This window comes from Dasypus novemcinctus, chromosome 14, assembly GCF_030445035.2.
Source record: "Dasypus novemcinctus isolate mDasNov1 chromosome 14, mDasNov1.1.hap2, whole genome shotgun sequence".
In the NCBI taxonomy this organism is placed as follows: domain Eukaryota; kingdom Metazoa; phylum Chordata; class Mammalia; order Cingulata; family Dasypodidae; genus Dasypus; species Dasypus novemcinctus.
This window is the reverse complement of record NC_080686.1, coordinates 33,279,175-33,300,333: the sequence shown is the minus strand read 5'-3', so window position 1 is coordinate 33,300,333 and position 21,159 is coordinate 33,279,175. Positions and strand designations below refer to the sequence as shown.

Sequence of the window (21,159 nt, the reverse complement as noted above, 5' to 3'; positions counted from 1 at the left end):
TTCTTTAAATTTATCTGGTACCCCATAGTTTACATACTTTTTTGAGTTGTGAGGGCACATAGATTTTTTTAATCACCATTTTTAAAAAGGTGAACAAATTGGTTAAAGTGAAATTTTCAGGGTACAATGTTTAATTTTGGAAATAGACTAAAACTCACCTTTACATATTTGTAATTCCACGCTCACTCTCTTTTACTCTGCTGCTTTAATAATGTATTTAACTTTCAGCTTAAACGCTATCTTACAAAAACAAAGTAGCTTTATTTCAGTGGGAAAATATTCTTATTAAAGATTAGTCACTTAAAAAATTTTTTAAACCATTCTCACTAAACAAATAACCTAGTCTGATTATCTTTAAAAAATATATTTAGTTAGTATATGGGCATAATCCCATAAAACTTGGCAGGACCCTGATCCTCCTCCTTCACATCATGTGCTACTTATTTCCTGAAACCCTTTTGATTACGTGAGACAAAATTCATCTCTCCTCTAGCTGTTGTACCTCTGTTATATACTGTGTTCCGGGGCATGTTCATTTGCATATATGTATTTCTGGATTGAAAGATTTTTGAAAGCCAGGAATTACGTTTTGTTTGAGTTTATGTCTCTCACGTTGATTTTCACTTAGCTCAAGTAAGTGTTTCAAACTGAATTGAAAAGAATTAAAACAACTGAAAAGGTAAACTTCAGTGGTGGGCTCTTTGGAACATGATGTGGAAAGTGTAAATGTGTGAAGAATGAAATATTGCCTTACTTCAAGAAGTTCGCATTATATTTGTAGGCTAACTTTTATATCTTCTTCCTCAGGAAAACTACATCTCAGACCCTACTATCTTGTGGCGGGCTTATCCCCATACCCTGATGACGTAAGTCATTTTTAGCAGTGCTTTCTTAGTTAAGGACTATGGTCACACTTTTAAGCAGATTCAATTCTTGTTATTCTCTAGATCTTTTAGCAAATTCATGTAATGGGTGAAAACATATCTTTGGCAGTCCTATTGCCGTAAGAGAAAAGCTCCTTATGGTAAAATTCTTAGGTGCATAATCTTTTCAACACCTATTAGCTTGAGGCAATTAATTTTAACAATAAGTTTAATACTGTCTTCTTTTCCTTTTCTACTCCCTTCTTCATCTTCCTGTTCACTGCTCCATCTTCTCCATACCTTTGCTCCTTTTCTTTTCTTTGTCCCTAGTCTCTTTTATGTCTCCTATTTCTTACTCTCCTCTACTATAAAGCTTCTTGAGGTTAGAGACTATTTTTTTTTTGTTTTTCTAGCCCCAAGGTTTCTATGCAATGCTGTAAGGAGCTCAATGGTTACATAAACATTTATTTAGTTACACTCATTCTTCCAGCCTAACGCTAGTACATCTATTATGTATGACTTTTTCATGCTACGTAAGCCTGTATTGATCTTTTCCCTGAATTCTTCACTTGAGTTTTTTATTTTATTTTATGTAGAATCTATAGATTGTCTTGACTGTTCTGTAAGTGTTTCATTTACGATGTAAGTCTTTTATTGTGTCCATGCTTATCAAGACTGTAAGTGCCTCAACAGCAATAGGAGTTCTCTCGTTTTTATTTTATATCCTCCACTGTGCCAGAAAGACTATAATGCTTGTCACCCAGAAGTACTCATTGTCATGTGAATATTGGTAGAAATATGAAGGAAAGAAGGGAATAACATGACTGTTCTTATCCTTGCTCTGAGTCTACCAGCAGTATCCATTCTGCTCAGTCATTCACTGATTTTCAAAAATTACATTAGTTCATTGAACTTTCATAGAATGGGGCTATAAACATCATATTTATGCAAGACTCTGTTTTTCCTCCAGAAATTATTTCGGAGTGGCTTTGTGTTTTCTATTTTAAACTTCTGGAGGAGAGGGGGAAGAAAGGATGAAGAGAAAGTAGTAGGGCTGAAAGTGTATAATGTAAAGGAGAGAAAAGTCTTTTATTGATTCTAGACTAATTAGGATAAATCTCCTGGGGAACCCTTCTGTGCCTTATTCCTGTCCTGATTCCTGGCTGTCCTTCCATTTATTTGTGAATAAATAATTCCCTAACAGGAAGCGGACTTGGCCCAGTGGTTAGGGCATCCGCCTACCACATGGGAGGCCTGCGGTTAAACGCCAGGCCTCCTTGACCCGTGTGCAGCTGGCCCATGTGCAGTGCTTATGCGCGCAAGGAGTGCCGTGCCACGCAGGGGTGTTCCCTGCGTAGGGGAGCCCCACGCACAAGGAGTGCGCCCTGTAAGGAGAGCCGCCCAGCGCAAAAGAAAGTGCAGCCTGCCCTGGAATGGTGTCACGCACATGGATGGAGCGCTGACACAACAAGATGACGCAACGAAAAGAAATACAGATTCCCAGTGCTACTGATAAAGATAGAAGTGGTAACAGGAGAACACACAGCGAATGGACACAGAGAGCAGGCAACTGGGGGGGGGGGGAAGGGGAGAGAAATAAAATAATAATTCCCTGTGGAAAAAGGCAAAGGATATTTGAAATCAGGTTTGTTCCAGTTTCAGATTATTGTCACTCTTTTCCCCTTTCATTCCCCTTTAGATAAACCTAATAGATCTGTGATTTAATTCCCTCAGAGTCATATTCCTTGTGCTTTCAGTAGCTAACTAATAGAAAACAGGCTGTGGTTCCTTCCAGGTAGCTTGCACGTTTAACAGCCTTTTGCAGATAATGTCTTTGCTTCTGTTGTTCAATTCAGGGAAATTGACTGATGGTGGGAATATCCTAGGGAGAAAGGAGAAAGTGGCTATTGGAGAGTTGTTTGTAAGTACGCAGAGTATTGATTGTAAGGGGACCCAAAATGATAGTACAAAGGTTTACTTAATATATCCTGACTTCTAGTATTTGTTTACTTAATCCTTTAAAAAATACTATGCTTTAAAAGGTATTTTTTCACTTTCTTGTGTTGTACAGATTTCAAATGAAGTTTTTCTACATATCACAGTTGGCTTACTGGTTTCATGCTTTTCCTGAACTCTACTTCCAGAAAACCAAAAAAGTAAGCTGGGATTGTGTAGTTTTAAAAAGTATCTTGCTGTAATTTTTTTCATTTTTGAAATTCTTTCTAAAATTAAATTATCTCACATCTGTGCCATCCCACCTTCCTCCTCACCTCTCCTCTTTCCCTATCATTCCTATACCTCTTTCCACAAAGACTAAAATCCTTAAGTATTTATTTAAAAACAAAACAAAACTTAGTCATTATAGAGGGGCATCTTTTGCATTTGATATGCTGATTAGTAGTTTTTAAATTATATTTGCTGTAATTAAAATTAAATATGTTTTTAAAATATTTCATATTATTGATATTGTTCTTAGCAGTTCATTTCAGTGAAAAAGGATTACTCCAGAACTAAACATTTCTGTGTAAGTTCCAAAGAAAATTTAATATTGAGAAAGGAAACCATAGTTAAATATTTGTCAGTACAGTCTTTGCTGAGATGAGTGAACATTCCCTTTTTAGCATATAGGAAAGATGTTCATTTGTTTATTGTAGTTGAACAAGTAAGTAAATTACTAGAGTACTGCCGAATGCAATTTCTGGTTTGTCTCCAGTACTTCAAAAGTCAGACTTAATCTTAATATCACAAAAGTCAATATTATTTCCTTGACTCAACCCTTTCTCCCCTAAAACCTATACTACCTCCTTATTTCTTTAAACCAAAAAAAAAATTCTGCTTACCTGTGTTCTTAGGGTTCCTCTGTCTGCAGCACCTCTTCCCCAGTCCCTGGTTCTTCTGCTCTTTCCTTATGCTCTATTCACACTGATATTCTCTTGTTTTATAATACCAATACATCAGTTCTTTTTCCTGGAATACCTTTTTCCTCTGATTAATCAAGTCCTTTATTCCCTTATATGAAATGATACATGAGATTTACTTGAAATAATATCAGATGGGGGAAAGCAGTTTGGTGTAGAAACAAGTTTGGCCATTTTAATGACTATTGAAGCTGGGTTATGAGTACATGGGAATTTGTTATACTCATCTATTTTATTTATTTTGTTCTATATTTAAGGTGTCTTTTTTTTTTTAAATCCCCTTACTTTGAGAAGCCTCCCCAAGTAGAAGTATGACAGCCCATCCAGTTATCGGTTTGTCTCTGCTTCCCATAAACCTCAAATGCTTATTCCTATACCTACTACAGAAAATTAACTCATGGATATTGGTGCCTGGTTTGCTACTGTTTTGTGTTTGTGTGCTGTGTCCATTGTCACTGATACTGTCTACCCAGATTAGGAAATAGTCCCACATTAGAGTCCATGTGCTGTAGCACACAAGTTCTTTGGATGTTGATTTCTTTGGCAGAATAGATTGCTTTTCTACTTAGGTTGACTGTAGGGAATAGGATGAAGATCCTCTTATACTTGAATTGTCTTAACTTCAGATAAGATAATTAGGCCCATAATTTCTAGTTGCCCTTTTGTATGTAAGCAAGCACCTAATGCAAACCGTGGATGACCTAGAGCTGAACTGAATTATCCAAAATGGTGTACTAACCACATGTAGCTATTTAAAATTTAAATTAAACTTAAATGAAAACAAAATTCACTCTCTTAGTTACACTAGCCACATTTCAAGGGCTTTTGGATGGCACAGATATAGCACATTTCTATTGCAGAAAATTCTGTTGGACAGTGCTGCTGAGAGCACCATAGATTCTTGATGCATTGGTACCATAGCCTAAATACTTCCTTCATGTATTTATATACCCATGGACATAATATCTCTTGGTTTCATTATTGATCCTTATATCTACATCTTTTTCACTGACCTTTGTTATGAGGGGTATTTCAAAGTATTTGTTCATTTTAATTCCCAAAGCGCTTATCAGTTCCTGCCAGATGCATTTCTTGAGAAATGCAATCTAATCATTATAGAATAATTTGCATAACTTAGAACCTAACTGAAACTATTTTTAACATCTGCATATGACAGTTGAAAGTAACTATTTCAAGTAATTAACATAATTTGAAAATAACAGCTGCGTATGTGTTAAACAGTTTCTTAAAACTTACTCTATAAAAATTATTTTCGGAAGAACTCTACTGAAAGAAAGTGTACAATAATTGTTTTGAACTGATGCTGCAGACGAATGAAGAAAGGAATACTATTAGTAGCAGTTCAGGAAGTGTATTGGTCACAAATAATTTACTTCCTTTTGAGTAGAAAACTTTAAATTACAGTTATTATGAATGCTTCAATATAAAGTCTTCCATTTTGACCATGAGATGATCCCAAATACCATTTCTTGGCCAATTTGAATATATGAGCTCTTAGGGAAAGTATAGATGAAATGGTCAAATGTTTTATTTCTAATATTTGATTAATTTGGTTTCATTATACACACATGTAATTGTATCTTATATGAAGTATGTTAAATTAGAAATAATGCCCCCCACTGCTCCTTCATGAAAGTTATATTCACACTTTTCTGAAGCAATTTTGATGTTAATCTTTGTCATTCATCATGAAAGCTACTTTAGAATTGTCTAATGGTTCTTCCTGAGTACAACATCATTACTTCCCTCTAAGCTGTTTGGAGTGGGACACCTTTTGAATCCATGACACCTTATTCTAAACCACAATTATATAAAATTAAGATGGTAGTTAACTAATCTTATAGATGTATATTCTTAATCTCCATGATGTTACCACTTAAACTGTATTTGAAGTGATATTTTAAAGTTTTTTTCATGATTATATCTAACATTTGTAACTCCAAGAATTAAATCCAGGCCAGATTATTTTACCTGGGTCTTCCTGATGACTCCATTGATACCTATAAGCATTTAAAATTTAAAATTTGGATTTTTTTTTAGTCACATGAGAATGTCTTTATCTAGGGGATGTCTTCTCCAATTCACCACAATCTCCCCTGAATTTAAAAACCATAATGAATGAGGTTTTTCAGGCTCATTTATGTTACCGAAACATTTATTTGTTGTTCACACTAAAGTTATCAAAATAGGTCCCTATAATCTGAGAGCTTCATAGAGATTTGTAACAAAGTGGCTCCATCTGGGGTTTAGGGGGAAATCTTTGCCTTATATTTGGGCATATATGTGATATTTAGTTTGTGGTCAAGTTTCTTTTTTTATGACAATGAAATAAATGTATTTTCTTATAAAAATATAAGTTTAATAAAGTATATGGTTATTCTTTATAATGAAAGGATGTTGGCAGTGGCAGTTGAAAGAAAAGAAAATCCAATGTGTTATATGCTTTGGCTTATCATGGTTAATTATAAAATGTCACTTGAAGTATCTTATGATTTAAGAATTTGTTATGATTTAAGTGTGCTATGTTTATTAAATTTTCCATAAAAAAATGAGACTTTCAGAATTGTTAGTCACTGTTCCATGATGTCATTCTTGTATCGGCTACATGAACATTGCATTAAGAATACCTAAGAACTTGGTAAAGCTTTTCTAATAACTAATTTTCATTATGTATTTTTTCCTTTAAAGTGTAAAAACAATTAACCTTAAACCCGCATTTCTACCTCCTTGGAGAAAAGGTTTGTTTGCATAACATTCCTATGATAACAGTTCTTAAGAAGTGTGATAATGTCCTAAGTAACCAAAACAGCTTCCTCTCAGGCATTTATGTGTTCATCTAGACTGTAGATTCAAGAGCAGTGATGAGCTGCTCGTAAACAGCAGACTTACTCCTTACTGAATCCATAAGGTAGCCAGTGGACAGATTTCATGAACTTCCTCTAGGAGGACCAAATTTTGCCCAGCCTCTTCTGTTCTCTCCTTTCCCCCATACGCCATAAAAACGTGTAAGCCCCAGAGACTGTGGCACTATACAAGATCTTTTTTGTTGGCCTCAGACACATAAGCACCATACCACTGGGGTTGTCACCACATGGGGATTGGAGCATGTTGGTATCTTGAGGAGTTTGAACTAGGACAGGGATGCTAAAAATCAGCATTTTCAAAATTAAATCCAGGTGAAATTTCTCATTTAAAGAATCATGCTATACCACCTACCACCTTTGTATTTTTTCAGTTCTGTGAGAATGTCTTTATCTAGGATGTGTCCTCTCCAGTTGTCACAATCCCCAAACATTCCCTTTGGTACTATAGTCATCTCTGTTATTTTACTTTTTACTTCTATCAGGTTGAAAGCTATACGTGCTATTTTAAAAGTCCTTGTTAAGCACTTGATGGTTGTGAAGATGGAAGTTGGTTATTGCATTTTACCCTCCTTTATTGGCTCAGTTACTTGATTAATAAGAAGGCAGGGCTGGAATGCAAAGTTGTACCTGGATTTAGGGAAGAACATCTATGGATTTTCACCTATGTTTATGCCAGGTGCTACCTTGCCCCACCTAATTGGATTGTGATTTAAGGACAAAAGGCAAGAGAGGTGGAATGGCTTTTTTGAAACATAGTTTATTTGTAATATATTGTCAGATTTGTCAGGGAAGAAAAACAGTTTAATTTCTGCTCTGCTCAAGGACCAATATGTGTTTTTCAAACTTTGGGAGTTTCTTCTTTAAAATTAAATCTAAGAGAGAAAAAAATCCTCTCAGGAAGTTACGCTCCTCTATAAAATAGTTTTCCCAGAAGTTATTCCAGCAAATTACTTTTTTTTTAAACTAATCAATTCTATTGATGCATATTAGTAAAGCATACAATCCAACCAAAGTGTGCAGTCAGTAGTATTTGGCATAATCATATAAGTTGTGTTTTCATCACTTTAATCATTATTAGAGCATTTTCATTATTTCAATAATAATAAAAGCAGACAAACACAAAAATTTCATCACCTCTCTATTTCTCTATGCTTCCCCTGCTGGACATAGCTGCTATTTCTGACTATTCTTGCATATTTCACTCTTTATTTTAAAGTAGTTTTATTGAGAAATATTCACATAGCATACATCTACCCAAAGTATATAATGAATGGCTTTTAGTATAATCACAATATTGTACATTTCATCACCAAAAGAATTTTAGAACAATTTCCTTACTCCAAGAAGAAAATTTCCACAACCCTTAGTAGTCACCTCTCAATCCTTCTTTCCTTCCATAGCCCTACATAATCACTAATCTAATTTCATCTTTATAAATTGATTTATATTTGCATATTTAATGAATGGAATCATACACTACGTAGTACTTTGTGTCTGCTCTCATTCACTTAGCATAATGCATGTTTTTTTGTCTGATATTCACGTCTTGTAACATTAACATTTGTTCAGTTTCAAAGAAAAAGTCTTTTTTAAGATGTTTTATTTTATTTCTCTCCCCTTCCCCCTCTGCCCCCAGTTGTCTGCTCTCTCTGTCCATTCGCTGTGTGTACTTCTGTGACCGCTTCTATCCTTATCAGTGGCACTGGGAATCATGTTTTTTTTTTGTTTTTTTTTTTTAAGATTTATTTATTTTTTTACTTATTTCTCTCCCCTTCCCCCCCAGTTGTCTGCTCTCTGTGTCCATTCGCTGTGTGTTCTTTGGTGACCTCTTCTATCCTAATCAGCGGCACCAGGAATCTGGTCATCTTGTTGTGTCAGCTCTCCGTGTGTGTGGCGCCATTCTTGGGCAAGCTGCGCTTTCTTTCACACTGGGTGGCTCTTCTTACGGGGCTCACTCCTTGTGCGTGGGGGTCCCCTATGTAGGGACACCCCTGCATGGCACGGCACTCCTTGCGCACATGAGCACTGTGCATGGGCCAGCTCCACACGGGTCAAGGAGGCCCAGGGTTTGAACTGTGGACCTCCCATGTGGTAGGCGGACGCCCTATCCATTGGGCCAAGTCCACTTCCTGAAAAACAGTCTTATATTTGCAGTATTACTCATACAGTCTTATATTTGCAATATTACTTATTTCACAAGTTTTACTATGCTATCCAGTCCCATGTAACATTTTTTAGCTTTCCTTTTAGTAATATACATGACCTTATATTTTCCCTTTCAGCCCGTCATACCCATATAATAATAGCATTGCTAGTCACCAAAACTATGATATACTTTTAACTTTTCTATTCATTTCCAAATATTAACACACATTTTTTTTTACCAATCCTGCACTAGTTAACCTTCAGCTTTCCATTCTATAAACTCATACTATTTCCTGATGACCCATATTCAAGTTAACTCCGTAAGATTACACAGTATATTTCGTTCATAATAGCACAGTCATACAATATTTGTCTTTTTATGTCTGGCTTGCTTCATTCAATAAAAAGTTCTCCAGGTTCATCCATGTTGTCATGTTTAACAATTTCATTTTTTCTTAAAGTTGCATAATATTCTAGTGTGTGTATATACCACAATTTGTTTATCCATTCATCAGCTAATGGACCACCTACCTGGGTTGTTTCCAACTTTCGGCTATTGTAAATAATTCCTTTAGGAACATTGGTGTGCAGGCATCTGTGACACTGCTCTCATTTCTTCTGGGTATATGCCAGGTCATGGGGCAAATCTATATTCAACTTCTTTAGGAACTATCAAATAGTCCTCCACAGTGACTGTACCATTCTATATTCCCACCAACAGTGAATAAGTGTTCCTATCTCACATCCTCTCCAACCTTTGTAGTTCTCTATCTTTTTAATAGTTGCCCTTCTATTAGGTGTGAAATATTTCATATTAGTTTTGATTTGCATTTCCCAAATTGCTAGCAATATTGAACATTATTTTCATGTGTTTTTTTTGCCATTTGCATTTTTTTGGATAAATGTTCAAGTCTTTGCCCATTTTTTAATCATGTCATTTGTCTTTTTATGATTTCTTTATATATCATGGATATTAAACCCTTATTGGATATGTGTTTACCAAATATTTTCTCCTCGAGTCAGCTGCCTTTTCACCCCTTCCACAAAGTCCTTTGAAGTACAAAAGTGTTTAATTTTGAGGAAGTCCCATTTATCTCTCTTTCTTTCGTTACTTGTGCTTGGGGTGTAAGGTCCAAGAAATCACCACCTACCACAAAATTTTTTAAGTTGCTTCTCTACATTTTCTTCTAGTAGTTTTATGATCCTGACTTTTATATCGAAGTCTTGAATCCATTTTGAGTTGATTCTTATATAGAGAGTGAGATGGGGGTCCACTGGTTAATCCCAGTTCTGTCAGCATCATTTGATGAAGAAACTCTTCTGTCCCATTAACATAGATATGATAGGCTTGTCGAAAACCAGAAAACCAGTTGGGTGTAGAGGTGAGGGTTTATTTCTGGACTCTCAATTCTATTCCACTGATCAGTGTGTCTGTCTTTATGCCAAACCATGCTGTTTTGACCAGTGTGGCTTTGTAATGTGTTTGAGGTCAGGCAGTGAAATTCCTCCCAAATTGCTCTTCTTTTTTAGAATGCTTTTGGCTCTACAGGTGCACTTTCCCTTCCAAATGAATTTGATAATTGCTATTCTATTTCTATAAAGTAGGCTTTTGGAATTTTGATTGGTATTCCTTTGAATCTATAAATCAGTTTGGGTAGGATTGACATCTTCATGATACTTGGTCTTCCAATTTGTGAACATGGAATGTCTTTCTATTTGTTTAGGTCTTCATTGATCTCTTTTAGCATTGCTTTGTAGTTTTCTGAATATAGTTCTGAGGCAGTTTGATATTTTTGATGAATTCCAAAAAAAAAAATACGTTTATAAACTGGTCTGTTCCTCTGGGTTAGTGATACCCTTAGATTATATTGGATTCAGAGGTTTCACTTTTACTTGATTAAATAATGATTTAGACATTGACTGGGCCATGTCAGTAGGATGTTTAGTTCCCAGCGGGTAGGGACTCATAGAAAAACTGCACTGAAGAGAAGGGAGTTTGGGGTTTTCCTCACATATGAGGGAAGAGGCTCCATTAGACATGGCAGAAGCCTAGAGCTGACCTTGTAGAGAGAACAGAGCAGCTGTTTGTTGTGGAGAGAAATGAGCCTCGGGAAGAGAGACAAGATTTATCCCAGGCTATAGCTGATACTGGAAGAAGCTGGGACCACAGAATCTTGAGAGGAAGAGGAAGCCTGCACCCTTGCAGCCATCTTGCTCCAACACGTGACAACAGACTTTGGTGATGGAAGAACTTACCCTTTATGGCCTGGTAACTGGAAGCTTCTACCCCAAATAAATACACTTTATAAAGCCTAATGGATTTCTGATATTTTGCATCAGCACCCCTTTGGCTGACTAATTCAAGGTCCTATACTTCCTTGGTTAAATTGGTAGTCATGTATTTGAGTTGTTTTGTTGCTATTGTGAATGATTTTTTTTTCCTGATTTCCTCCTCAGATTGTTCAATACTAGTTCACAGAAACATTTTTATTGGCTTTCATGTGTTGATCTTGTATCCTGCCACTGCCACTTGGCTCAACTTGTTTATTAGTTCAAGTAGCTTTGTTGTAGACATTTAAGGATTTTCTAAATATAAGATCTTGTCATCCGCAAATGGTGGAGTTTTACTTCCTCTTTTCCTACCTGGATGCTTTTTTTCTTCCTCTCTTATTGCTCTAGCACAATGTTGAAATAACAGTGTGGAGAGTAGGCATCCTTCATCCTTGTCTTGTTACTGTTCTTAGAGTGAAAGCTTTCAATCTTTCCCCATTGAGGGCGATGGTGGCTATTGGATTTTCATATACGCTCTTTAGCATATTGAGGAATTTTCCATCTATTCCTCTTTCTGAAATGTTTTTATCAATAAAAAAGGATACTGGTATTTGTCAAATGCCTCTTCTGTGTCAATCAAGATGATCATGTAGGTTTTTTTTCCTTCAGTTTGTTAATGTGTATTACGTTAATTGATTTCCTTATGTTGAACCACTGAATACCAGGAATAACTCCCACTTGGTTATGATGTATAATTTTTTTGATATGCTGATGGATTCTATTGTCAAGTATTTTTTGAGAAGTTTTGCATCTATGTTCATTAGAGAGATTGGTCTGTAATTTTTTTTTTTGTAGTATCTTTACTGGCTTTGATATTAGTGGGATGTTGGATTCATAATATATGTTGGATACTTTTACCTCTTCAGTTTTTTGGAGGAGTTTTAACAGAATTGGTGTTAATTCTTCTCGAAATGTTGGTAGAATTCACCTGTGAAGCCATCTTGTCTTGGACTTCTCTTTGTTGGGAGATAACTTGATGACAAATTCAGTCTCTTTAAATGTGATTGGTTTGTTCTTGTATTTCTTGTAGCATCAATGTAGGTTGGTTGTGCATTTCTAGGAATTTGTCCATTTCATCTAGGTTGTCTAGGTTTCTGACATATAGTTTCTCATGATATCCTCTTATGATCCATTATTTCTGTGGGGTCAGTCATAACTTTGCCCCTTTCATGTCTGATTGTATTTATTTGCATCTTCTCTTTTTTTCTTTGTTAGTCTAGCTTAGGGTTTGCCAATTTTATTGATCTTCTCAAAAAATATGAGGTCCCAGATACTCCCCACCCCCCTCTAATGTGTTTTGAATTTCAACCTAATGTGTCTTTCATTCCCATGAGTTCAGTTACTTTTTTATTTAGGTTTTTAAATTATTCTTTGTGCTCACTCAGTGTCTTCTTGATGTCCTTTATCTCTTTAGCCATATTGTCTTTCAACTCAATAATTTGATTTTGGAAATTTGTGTGAATCAGGTTGATTAGTTGTCTCAATACCTGTGTCTCATCTGTGTCTTTGATATATTCCTTTGCTTGGGCCTTGTCTTCCATTTTCTTAATATGGACTATAATTTTTTGCTGATGTCTAGGCATCTGATTAGAGAATTAGAACTCATCTGATGAGTTTACTCTGCTGCCAATTTCTCTATTGTAGGATTTAAGTGGTGAGAGACTTTATTATTGCCATTCTTTGTTCGACTTGTTTTAGATCTTTGGAATTCTTCCTGTTAGTTGCCTAAATGTGGGCCTTGGACCCAGTAATGGGTTGCAGACCCGCTTCCAAGGGCCCTGGGGGAGGGAGGATGTAAAGACTGGAAAAAGTCTTATTTATTTACTTTTAATTTCCTCGTGTACTTCCTTGTTTGGCCAGCAGCTGGTGCTCTTCAGCAGGCCTCAGTTCAAAGTCTGGTTAAAGTGTCTGTGCTGCAGCAAAGACTGGGTCATTGTGACAGGTTCCTGCCTGGAGGCTTGGGGCCTAACCAGTCAGACTTTCTCAGAGACAGTTCTCCAATCTTTGCTGGCAATCCCTTCTCCTTTCCTGGGTAGGAAATAATTCCCCTCCCTCTGCGTCCTCAACAACCAGTTGCAGTCAGTATGGAGGACATTTAGGAGAGCCAGATCTCTTTAGGCCCTTGCTGCCTCCGAAGGCAAACAGCTGCTAGGCCCCATGCCGCCCAGTAAGAGCTCCTGGGACACAGCAGACCAGATTTGTGAGTCAAAGCCTGTATCAGCCTTAGGCTGCATCCTTCTCTCCCCTGTTTCCTGGGGAGGTGGCTCCCTGTGGCCCCCTTTGTCTGTAGCCACAGGTTCAGGTCAGAGACTTCAAAGCTTTTTCCTTGTAAGGTGATGGAGTGACGTGGGGGAAGTGGGTTGGCAGCAGCTATAGCTACAGTCTGCTCAGGGTCTTAATGTTGAGGTTCTATTCCTGAGTCTCTCCACTGGGCGGCCTCCAGCCTTCCCCTGGTACCCTACACCCTAGAACATTTTTTTTCCAGGCCAGTTCTGCCTGCCCTCTAGCATAGTTCTGTGAGAAGAGAGTCCTGTGTCTTTCTAATCCACCATCTTCCCAGAAGTCCCCCAGCAAATTAGTTTTTTTACCTTGACTTACAAGATTTTTTGTGTAATTAGTTTACCCTTCAATCAGCAATTAAAACTGTAAAAATCTAAGTTAAATAAGCATGTTTTGTTGTATACTATCTGAAATCCTTTTGTACATTTCCTATGTATACACCCACATTTTGGGAAACGCTGGTATGTACGGTGGAGCCTCTATATTGATAGCAGATCAGATTGAGTTTATAACACTAAAACTCCTTTTCTGAAATTATTTTAATAGAAGAGGTGTAAAGGCCAAAAAAAAAAAGAGAGAGGTTCGCTTTGGTTGAACTGTTATAAGGATGTTATCTCTATGCCCTTTCTCCCTCGCCCCCTTTTTTTCTGTAAAGGGAAACATTTATTGGAAGTTTGAAAATAATGTGGGAAGGCTCTTGAGATAGCTTATTTTCAGAGATACATCTTTTTCTAGTTGGAAGAGCAATTGTCAATTTGATATTGTGTGTTGGGAATTTCCCCAGGGCCCCAAATATAGTGCTATTTAGACTGTCCAGTGTTCTGTTTTGTGCCGTTCTTGTTAAAGAAGAGTTTTCACTTCCAAAACTAAGAGTTGCAAAATCTCTACTCTGTTTCACAAGTTTTGGTGAAATAGCTCTTTCCTGAAATGTAGGGGGAGAAAGAGGGAAAAGAGAGACTATACTAGATGCTGGAGATGATTTTAATGAGGTTCCGAAATAATACCGTTCAGTTTACCTACGTCATTCCCATATTTTAATATTTTAATTAGTAGCCAAATAGTACTTACCAGATTTGAAAGGAAAACTGCCAAAACCAGGGAGTTCAGAAATGAGGTATTGGTATTTCATTAATCAATAAACAGGCTTATGAAAGTTAGTGTGTTTCAAACTTTCTTACTACAATCCAAGATAAAATACATATATAGGGAGATTTTACATCACAATCCAGTGCATAGATGTGCATGTGTATGTATAAAGTCTGAAATAAAAGTTTCATGAAAAAAATACATACCCTGGCATTTTCTTTTCTATTTCATATACTAAAAGGATGCTGGTGTGACCCCAAATTAATTTTAAGATCTGCTTGTCTTAAATGTGTCTATGATAACCAGGCCAGCTAGGGATTGTGGGACCAAAATTTTTAAAAAGGCAGCAAAAAGTCAAGTCTGGATAGTGGGGCTTACAGAGTTATTGAAGAGAAAAGAAGTGCAATTAAATGGTATTATAAGATATTATGAGAAGATTCAATTTTATTTTTCAGCTTTAATGACTAAGTGAAAATGAAGAGACTAAAGCATTTTTTTTAAGTGAATAGTATCTTAAATAGACAAAAGCATCTCTACTGCTATTATTATAGCAGTTTTATTGTAAGAAGGGCATCAAATTGGGCAGTATATAATTATGGTTATTAACATTGTGCTACTTAATAAATGTTTATTATAACAAGAATCATAGATCTTAGCGCCAAAAGGGAATTTACTTCATCTGATTCAGGCAAACCCAAGTATTTACATTTTACCGATGAGGTAGCCGAAGCCAAGAGGTCAAGTGACTTGATATAGACATATAGCTAATTTGGGTTAAGGGATTGGGGTGAGGTGGTGGCACAGAATATTCTACCTCTTGTATTTCCAGTCCTAGTATGTTTTAGTAACTTACTGTTCTTTAAGAATGTAAATATTTTCTTTAAATTTCTGCATGTTTTTATCTGTGATGCATTTTTCTATCTTACCAGGAAGATATTCCACGTCAACTTGTCTACATTGGTCTTTACCTCTTTCACATTGCTGGAGCTTATCTTTTGAAGTGAGTTGGGATTTTTCGTGGGTGCATATGTAGGTTGGGCAGGTAGTATGCTAATTTTTCTTAACTGATAATTAATCTTTCTTCTTTTAACAGTTTGAATCATCTTGGACTTGTTCTTTTGGTGCTTCATTATTTTGTCGAATTTCTTTTCCACATTTCCCGCCTGTTTTATTTTAGTGATGAAAAATATCAGAAAGGGTAAGTTATTTAGTCACTCTGCTTCATGTGTAGCAGGTACTTTAAGTCATTGTCTGTGTTGCCAAGTCCATGCTGTTGATAATTATACTACTTTATAGGGTTTAAATAAAGTAAAACTTCAGCAATTCAGAGTTGGTATTTTACTCTTTAAAATGGGTCCTTCTCAGCTGGATAGACATATTGAAACGTGTAATTTTGAAGTTTTGGAGGGTTTCCTTTTTAACCTCTTCTTCCATGTTCACCATGTGTTTTTCTTCTGGGGAAGGTATACCAGAGAAGTGAACTTACAAACGAAAATAAAATAATAATACAATATGGCTTTAAAGTAGATATTAAAAGATTTTGATGGGAAAATTGGACTGAAAACACAAATGGAAAATAACGATTTGTAAGGCATGTAAATCCTTTAAAAAGAGAGAGAGAGATTTCTTTTATGTATTTATTTCTCCCCCCATCGTTGTTTGTGCTCACTGTCTGCTCTCTCTGTCCATTCATTGTGTGCTCATTTTCTTTTTAGGAGGCACCGGGAACTGAACTTGGGACCTCCCATGTGGAAGGGAGGTGCCAGTTGACCTGAGCCACCTCCACTTCCCAAGCCTTTTTTTTTTTTTTAAACAGAAAATCAGGACTCATCACTGAATTGGTCATCTTTTTCTTTGCAGCACAGTTGTGATTTTTTTTCAGCCAGCATTTTTCAAAATTCCTCTATTTACCGGTAGTTCTGAAGAACATGAACAGCAATATACCAAAAAATGTCATCAAGTGAACAGATTTCTTTACTGAACTCCTTAGAGTCTTAAATATGCTAATATGTGTTTTATATCTCCAAGATTGTGATAAAATATGCAGCATTTTCTAAACAGTTGACCACAGAATCCTTTTACAGAATAGGAAAAGCTGTTTAGTTTGCATTTACTTAACATGAATCAAATTTATACTAGAATTATTTCTCGTGTTTGCAATTTCATGAATTTGACTTCTCATGTTTTCCTTACAGGTTTTCTCTGTGGGCAGTTTTGTTTGTTTTGGGAAGACTTCTGACTTTAATTCTTTCAGTACTCACTGTTGGCTTTGGCCTTGCAAGAGCAGAGAATCAGAAGCTGGATTTCAGTACTGGAAACTTCAATGTGTTGGCGGTTAGGTATAGTTAATTTAACATCGTTTGTACTTTGTATTGCTCTGTAATATGAATTATCAATTCCTCTACAGTGTGAACCATCTGAAAATTAAGGGGTTAGGGAAAATATTTATTTGATTCATACCTATTGCAGTTTCATTTAAATGAAGTATTAAAGCATTTATTTAATTTCTGGGATCAAATTTTAATGGAAAATGTCAGGTTGCTTTAAATAGTTACTATAGATTGATCCTAGAAACCTGAGTCTTACATTTGATTCAAACAAAGGACTGTCTTAGTCATCCATAGAAAACAAGGAGTTAAAATATTGGTCACTAAAATAAAAAGAGCCTTCTTTCCCTCTTCCAGAAACAGAGTTGAGGAAAAAGAAAATTGAAGATTTTAATATGGCTGAACCTATAATGTGTTCAGTAATTTATTAAAAGAAGGAGTGGAAAGAATACTTTATTCAATGACATTGCTTTGGTGCCCTCTAATTTTTTCTTTATGTCTAAATTTTCTCAGAATTGCTGTCTTGGCATCCATTTGCATTACTCAAGCATTCATGATGTGGAAGTTCATTAATTTCCAGCTTCGGAGATGGAGGGAACATTCTAGTTTTCAGGCACCAACTGTGAAGAAGAAACCAACAGTGACTAAAGGCAGATCTTCTAGAAAAGGAACAGGTTTGTATTCAGTAAGCAATGAAAAATTTGTGGAAGTAGAAAACATTTTTAAAAATTGTGGGGTCTTATTTGTTTTTTAAATGTTATAAAGATAGCTTCTTACACTTTTTTTAAAATCAAAATTGGAGGCAAAGTGATCTTACCACATGTCACATTTAGATGATTTCAGGGGTCAGTTATTTCCCTCAAAAGCTGTGCACTCTCACAAGTTTTCCATACCTGGTTACTGTGAGCCACTGCAGACCAACACATATGGGCAGTTTTAGTGAATAATAAGGATGTGATAATATGTGTTTTCAAGCATCTTCCTCACATTTTAAAATAAAACAAAACAAAATCTCTTTATATACCTTCCCCAGCTACCCTGTAGTCCCAACTGGAACAACTTTTTTTTGTAATTACTGATTGCTTGATCGTTTGTCTTTGAGCCTACATCTAACCTCTTTCCTCCTGGCCTTGGATTGAAAATGCATTGACATTACAGTTAATGTTTTTCAACATGTATTTGTTGTTATACTTGGAAGGATAACATGGGGAATTCCAATTATTAAAATATACAAACTCTGGCTTGTTCCTTATAATAAGTCATGATATCTGATAGTTTGTGTCTTCTTATCCTGTTCTTCACATTTGTCTTAGAAATTCTTGGCCGTTTGTATTTTCATATAAATTTTTTAGTATCAAGTTGGTCAGTTTCCTCAACAAAAAGCTTGCTGGGAATTTGGATTTGAAATTACATTTAATCTAGCTCAATTTAGGGAGACTTGAGTATTCCAACCTTTGAACATGGTATATACCTCCATTTATTTAGATATTCTTTAATTTCTCCCAGTAATATATATATTTTAATAATAGTTTTGTTGAGATATAATTCATGAAAAGTTCACTTTTTAAGTGGACTTTTCAGTAATTTTTAGTGTTTTCACAAAGTTGTGGGTGTGATCACCACTAATTCCAGAACATTTTCATCACCTGAAAAACATATACCCATTAGCTGTCACTTCTCATTCTCCCCTTCTCCTAGCCACTGGCAACTACTGATCTATGTTCTGTTTCAATGGATTTGCCTTTTCTGGGCATTTCATGCCAATGGAATCATACAGTATTTGGCCTTTTTGGTCTCACTTGTTTCAGTTAGCATAGTGTTTTTAAGGTTCATCTATTGTGGTAATATGTATCAGTATTTCATTCCTTTTTTGGTCAAATAATCTGTATCTGGATATGCCACGTTTTGTTTATTCATCAGTTGATAGACGTTTGGGTTTTTCTGCTTTTTGGTTATTCTGAATAATACTGCTCTGAACATTTATGTACAAGTTTTTGCATAAACATATGATTTTATTTTTCTTGTTTATATATCTAGAAGTGAAATTGCTGGGTAATTTGGTAGCTATGTGTAACATTTTGAGGAATCGTGAAACTTTTCCAAAGTGGCTGCACTATTTTACCTTCATTCTTTTGCATGTGGAACACTATTCTTTCTCTATTGAATTGTCTTGACATTCTTATCAAAAATCAGTTGACCATAAATGTAAGGATTTCTTTCTGGACTCTTAATTTTGTGCATGGGTCTGTATGTTTGTTCTTATGCCAATACCACACCATCTTGATTACTGTAGCGTTGCAGTAAGTTTTGAAATCAGGAAGTGTGAGTTCTCCAATTTTGTTCTTCTTTGTCATATTTTGGCTCTTCTAGGTCTCATGCATTTCTGTATGGATTTTGTTTTTATTTTTTCCCATATGGATCTTAGAATCATTTTGTCATTTTCTGAAAAAAATAGCCAGCTGGGATTTTGATAAGGATTACGTTAAATCTGTAGATTGCCTTGGGGAATATGAACATGAGATCTCTTTCCATTTACTTAGATCTTCTTTCATTTCTTTCATGAAATTTTGTAGTTTACATATATGCCATGTACTTCCTTTGTTCAGTGTTTTAAGTATAATATTCTTTTTTGTTGGTTTTTTTAGTTAGGCCAATAAAAAGAATTTATTGGGAAATGGGGGAAAGAACATACATTCTTTTTGATGCTATTGTAAAAAGAATTGTCATCTTAATTTCATTTTCAGATTGTTCATTGCAAAGTGTATGATAAAATTGATTTTTGTATATTGATTTTTTTATCCTATAATCTTGCTGAATTCAATCAGGTCTAATAGTTTGTGTGTATATGTGTATTCTATAAGATTTTCAATTTACAAAGTCATGTCATCTGCAAATAGAGATAGCTTTGCTTCCTTTCCATTCGAAATGCTTTTTAGTTCTTTTTCTTGCTTAATTGCCCTGGCTAGAAGTCCAATACAATGTTGAATAGAAGTAACAAGAGTGGACATCCCTGTCTTATTCCTAATCTTAGAGGGAAGCTTTCAGTCTTTCACCATTAAGTATATTAGCTATAGACTTTTCCAGGTGAACTTTATCAAGTTAAGGAAATTCGCTTTTATTCCTAATTTGTGTTTTTAGATGAAAATGTATTGGATTTTGTGAAATGCTTTTTTAACATTTATTGATGATAATGTTTTTTTTTTTCCTTCTATTGATGTGGTAGGTTGTTATTCATTGATCTTTTTTTTCAGATGTTAAGTCATCCTTGCATTCCTGGGATAAATCCTGCATGGTCATGGTGTATAATACATTTAATATGTTGCTGAATTCAGTTTGCTAGTAATTTGTTGAAGATCTTTATGTTTATATTCATGAGGGATATTGGTTTATATTTTGGGGAGTGATGTCTTTGTCTGCTTTTGGTATTGGGTCATACTGACTTCATAGAATGACTTGGGAAGTGTTCCCTCACTTTTTAGTTTTTGAAGTAAATATTGGGTAAGTTTCTGGGTAGGGATCTTATATAGTTTGCATTAAATTTATTCTTAGGTGTTTTATTTTTTAAGCTACTATATATGATATTTTTTAACTTTAGTTTTAATTGATATATAGAAATGTGTTTGATTTTTTTTTTTTTTGTATTGGGAAGCCTTCTAATAGACTTACTCCAATAATTTACATTAAAATGCATAATCATGTAATCTGTGAATATTGTAACTTCTTTTTCTTGCCTTATTATACTGACTAGGACCATAGTATAATTTTGAATAGAAGAAATGAGAGCAGACTTCCTTGCCTTGTTCCTCATATAAAGAAAATACTTTCAATATTTTACCATTAGGAATGGGGATTTTTGTAGATGCTCTTGATTAGATTATAGAAATTCCCTTTCATGCTATAAGAATTTTTGACATGAGTAGATGTGGAATTTTCTTAAATGTTTTCTCTGCAACTGTTTAGATAATCATACAGTTTTCCTTATTAATGTGGTGAATTACAGTAATTTTCAAATGTAAAACCAACCTTGCATCCCTAAAAGAAACCCAAGTTTAGTTGTATGGGTTTTCAGTATTTTATTAAAATTTTTGCATCTGTGGTCATACAAGATATTGCCCTGTAATTAGCCTTTTCCTGTAATATACTATGTCACATTTTGGTATCAAGGTTATGGCTGCCTTCATAAATTGTGTTGGGCAGCTCTATCCTTTATGCAGTATTAGTATTATTTCTTTTATTTAAATGTTTGGAAGAATTCACCAGTGAAATCATCTGATTTTTTAGTTTTCCTTATAGGAAAGTTTTTAACTACAGATTTACTTTCTTC

At 35.2% G+C, this 21,159-nt stretch overlaps 1 protein-coding gene across 1 annotated transcript in view; it reads left to right on the top strand.

Annotated features, from left to right (window-relative positions):
* Positions 1-21,159, top strand: part of TRAM1 (translocation associated membrane protein 1) — a 37,896-nt gene that overhangs the window by 11,402 nt on the left and 5,335 nt on the right. The window contains exons 5-10 of the mRNA XM_004449636.5: positions 808-866; positions 2,935-3,019; positions 15,438-15,508; positions 15,602-15,706; positions 16,704-16,847; positions 17,349-17,509. Coding sequence (XP_004449693.1) covers positions 808-866; positions 2,935-3,019; positions 15,438-15,508; positions 15,602-15,706; positions 16,704-16,847; positions 17,349-17,509 — 625 coding nt within the window. The remainder of the gene's footprint in view (positions 1-807; positions 867-2,934; positions 3,020-15,437; positions 15,509-15,601; positions 15,707-16,703; positions 16,848-17,348; positions 17,510-21,159) is intronic.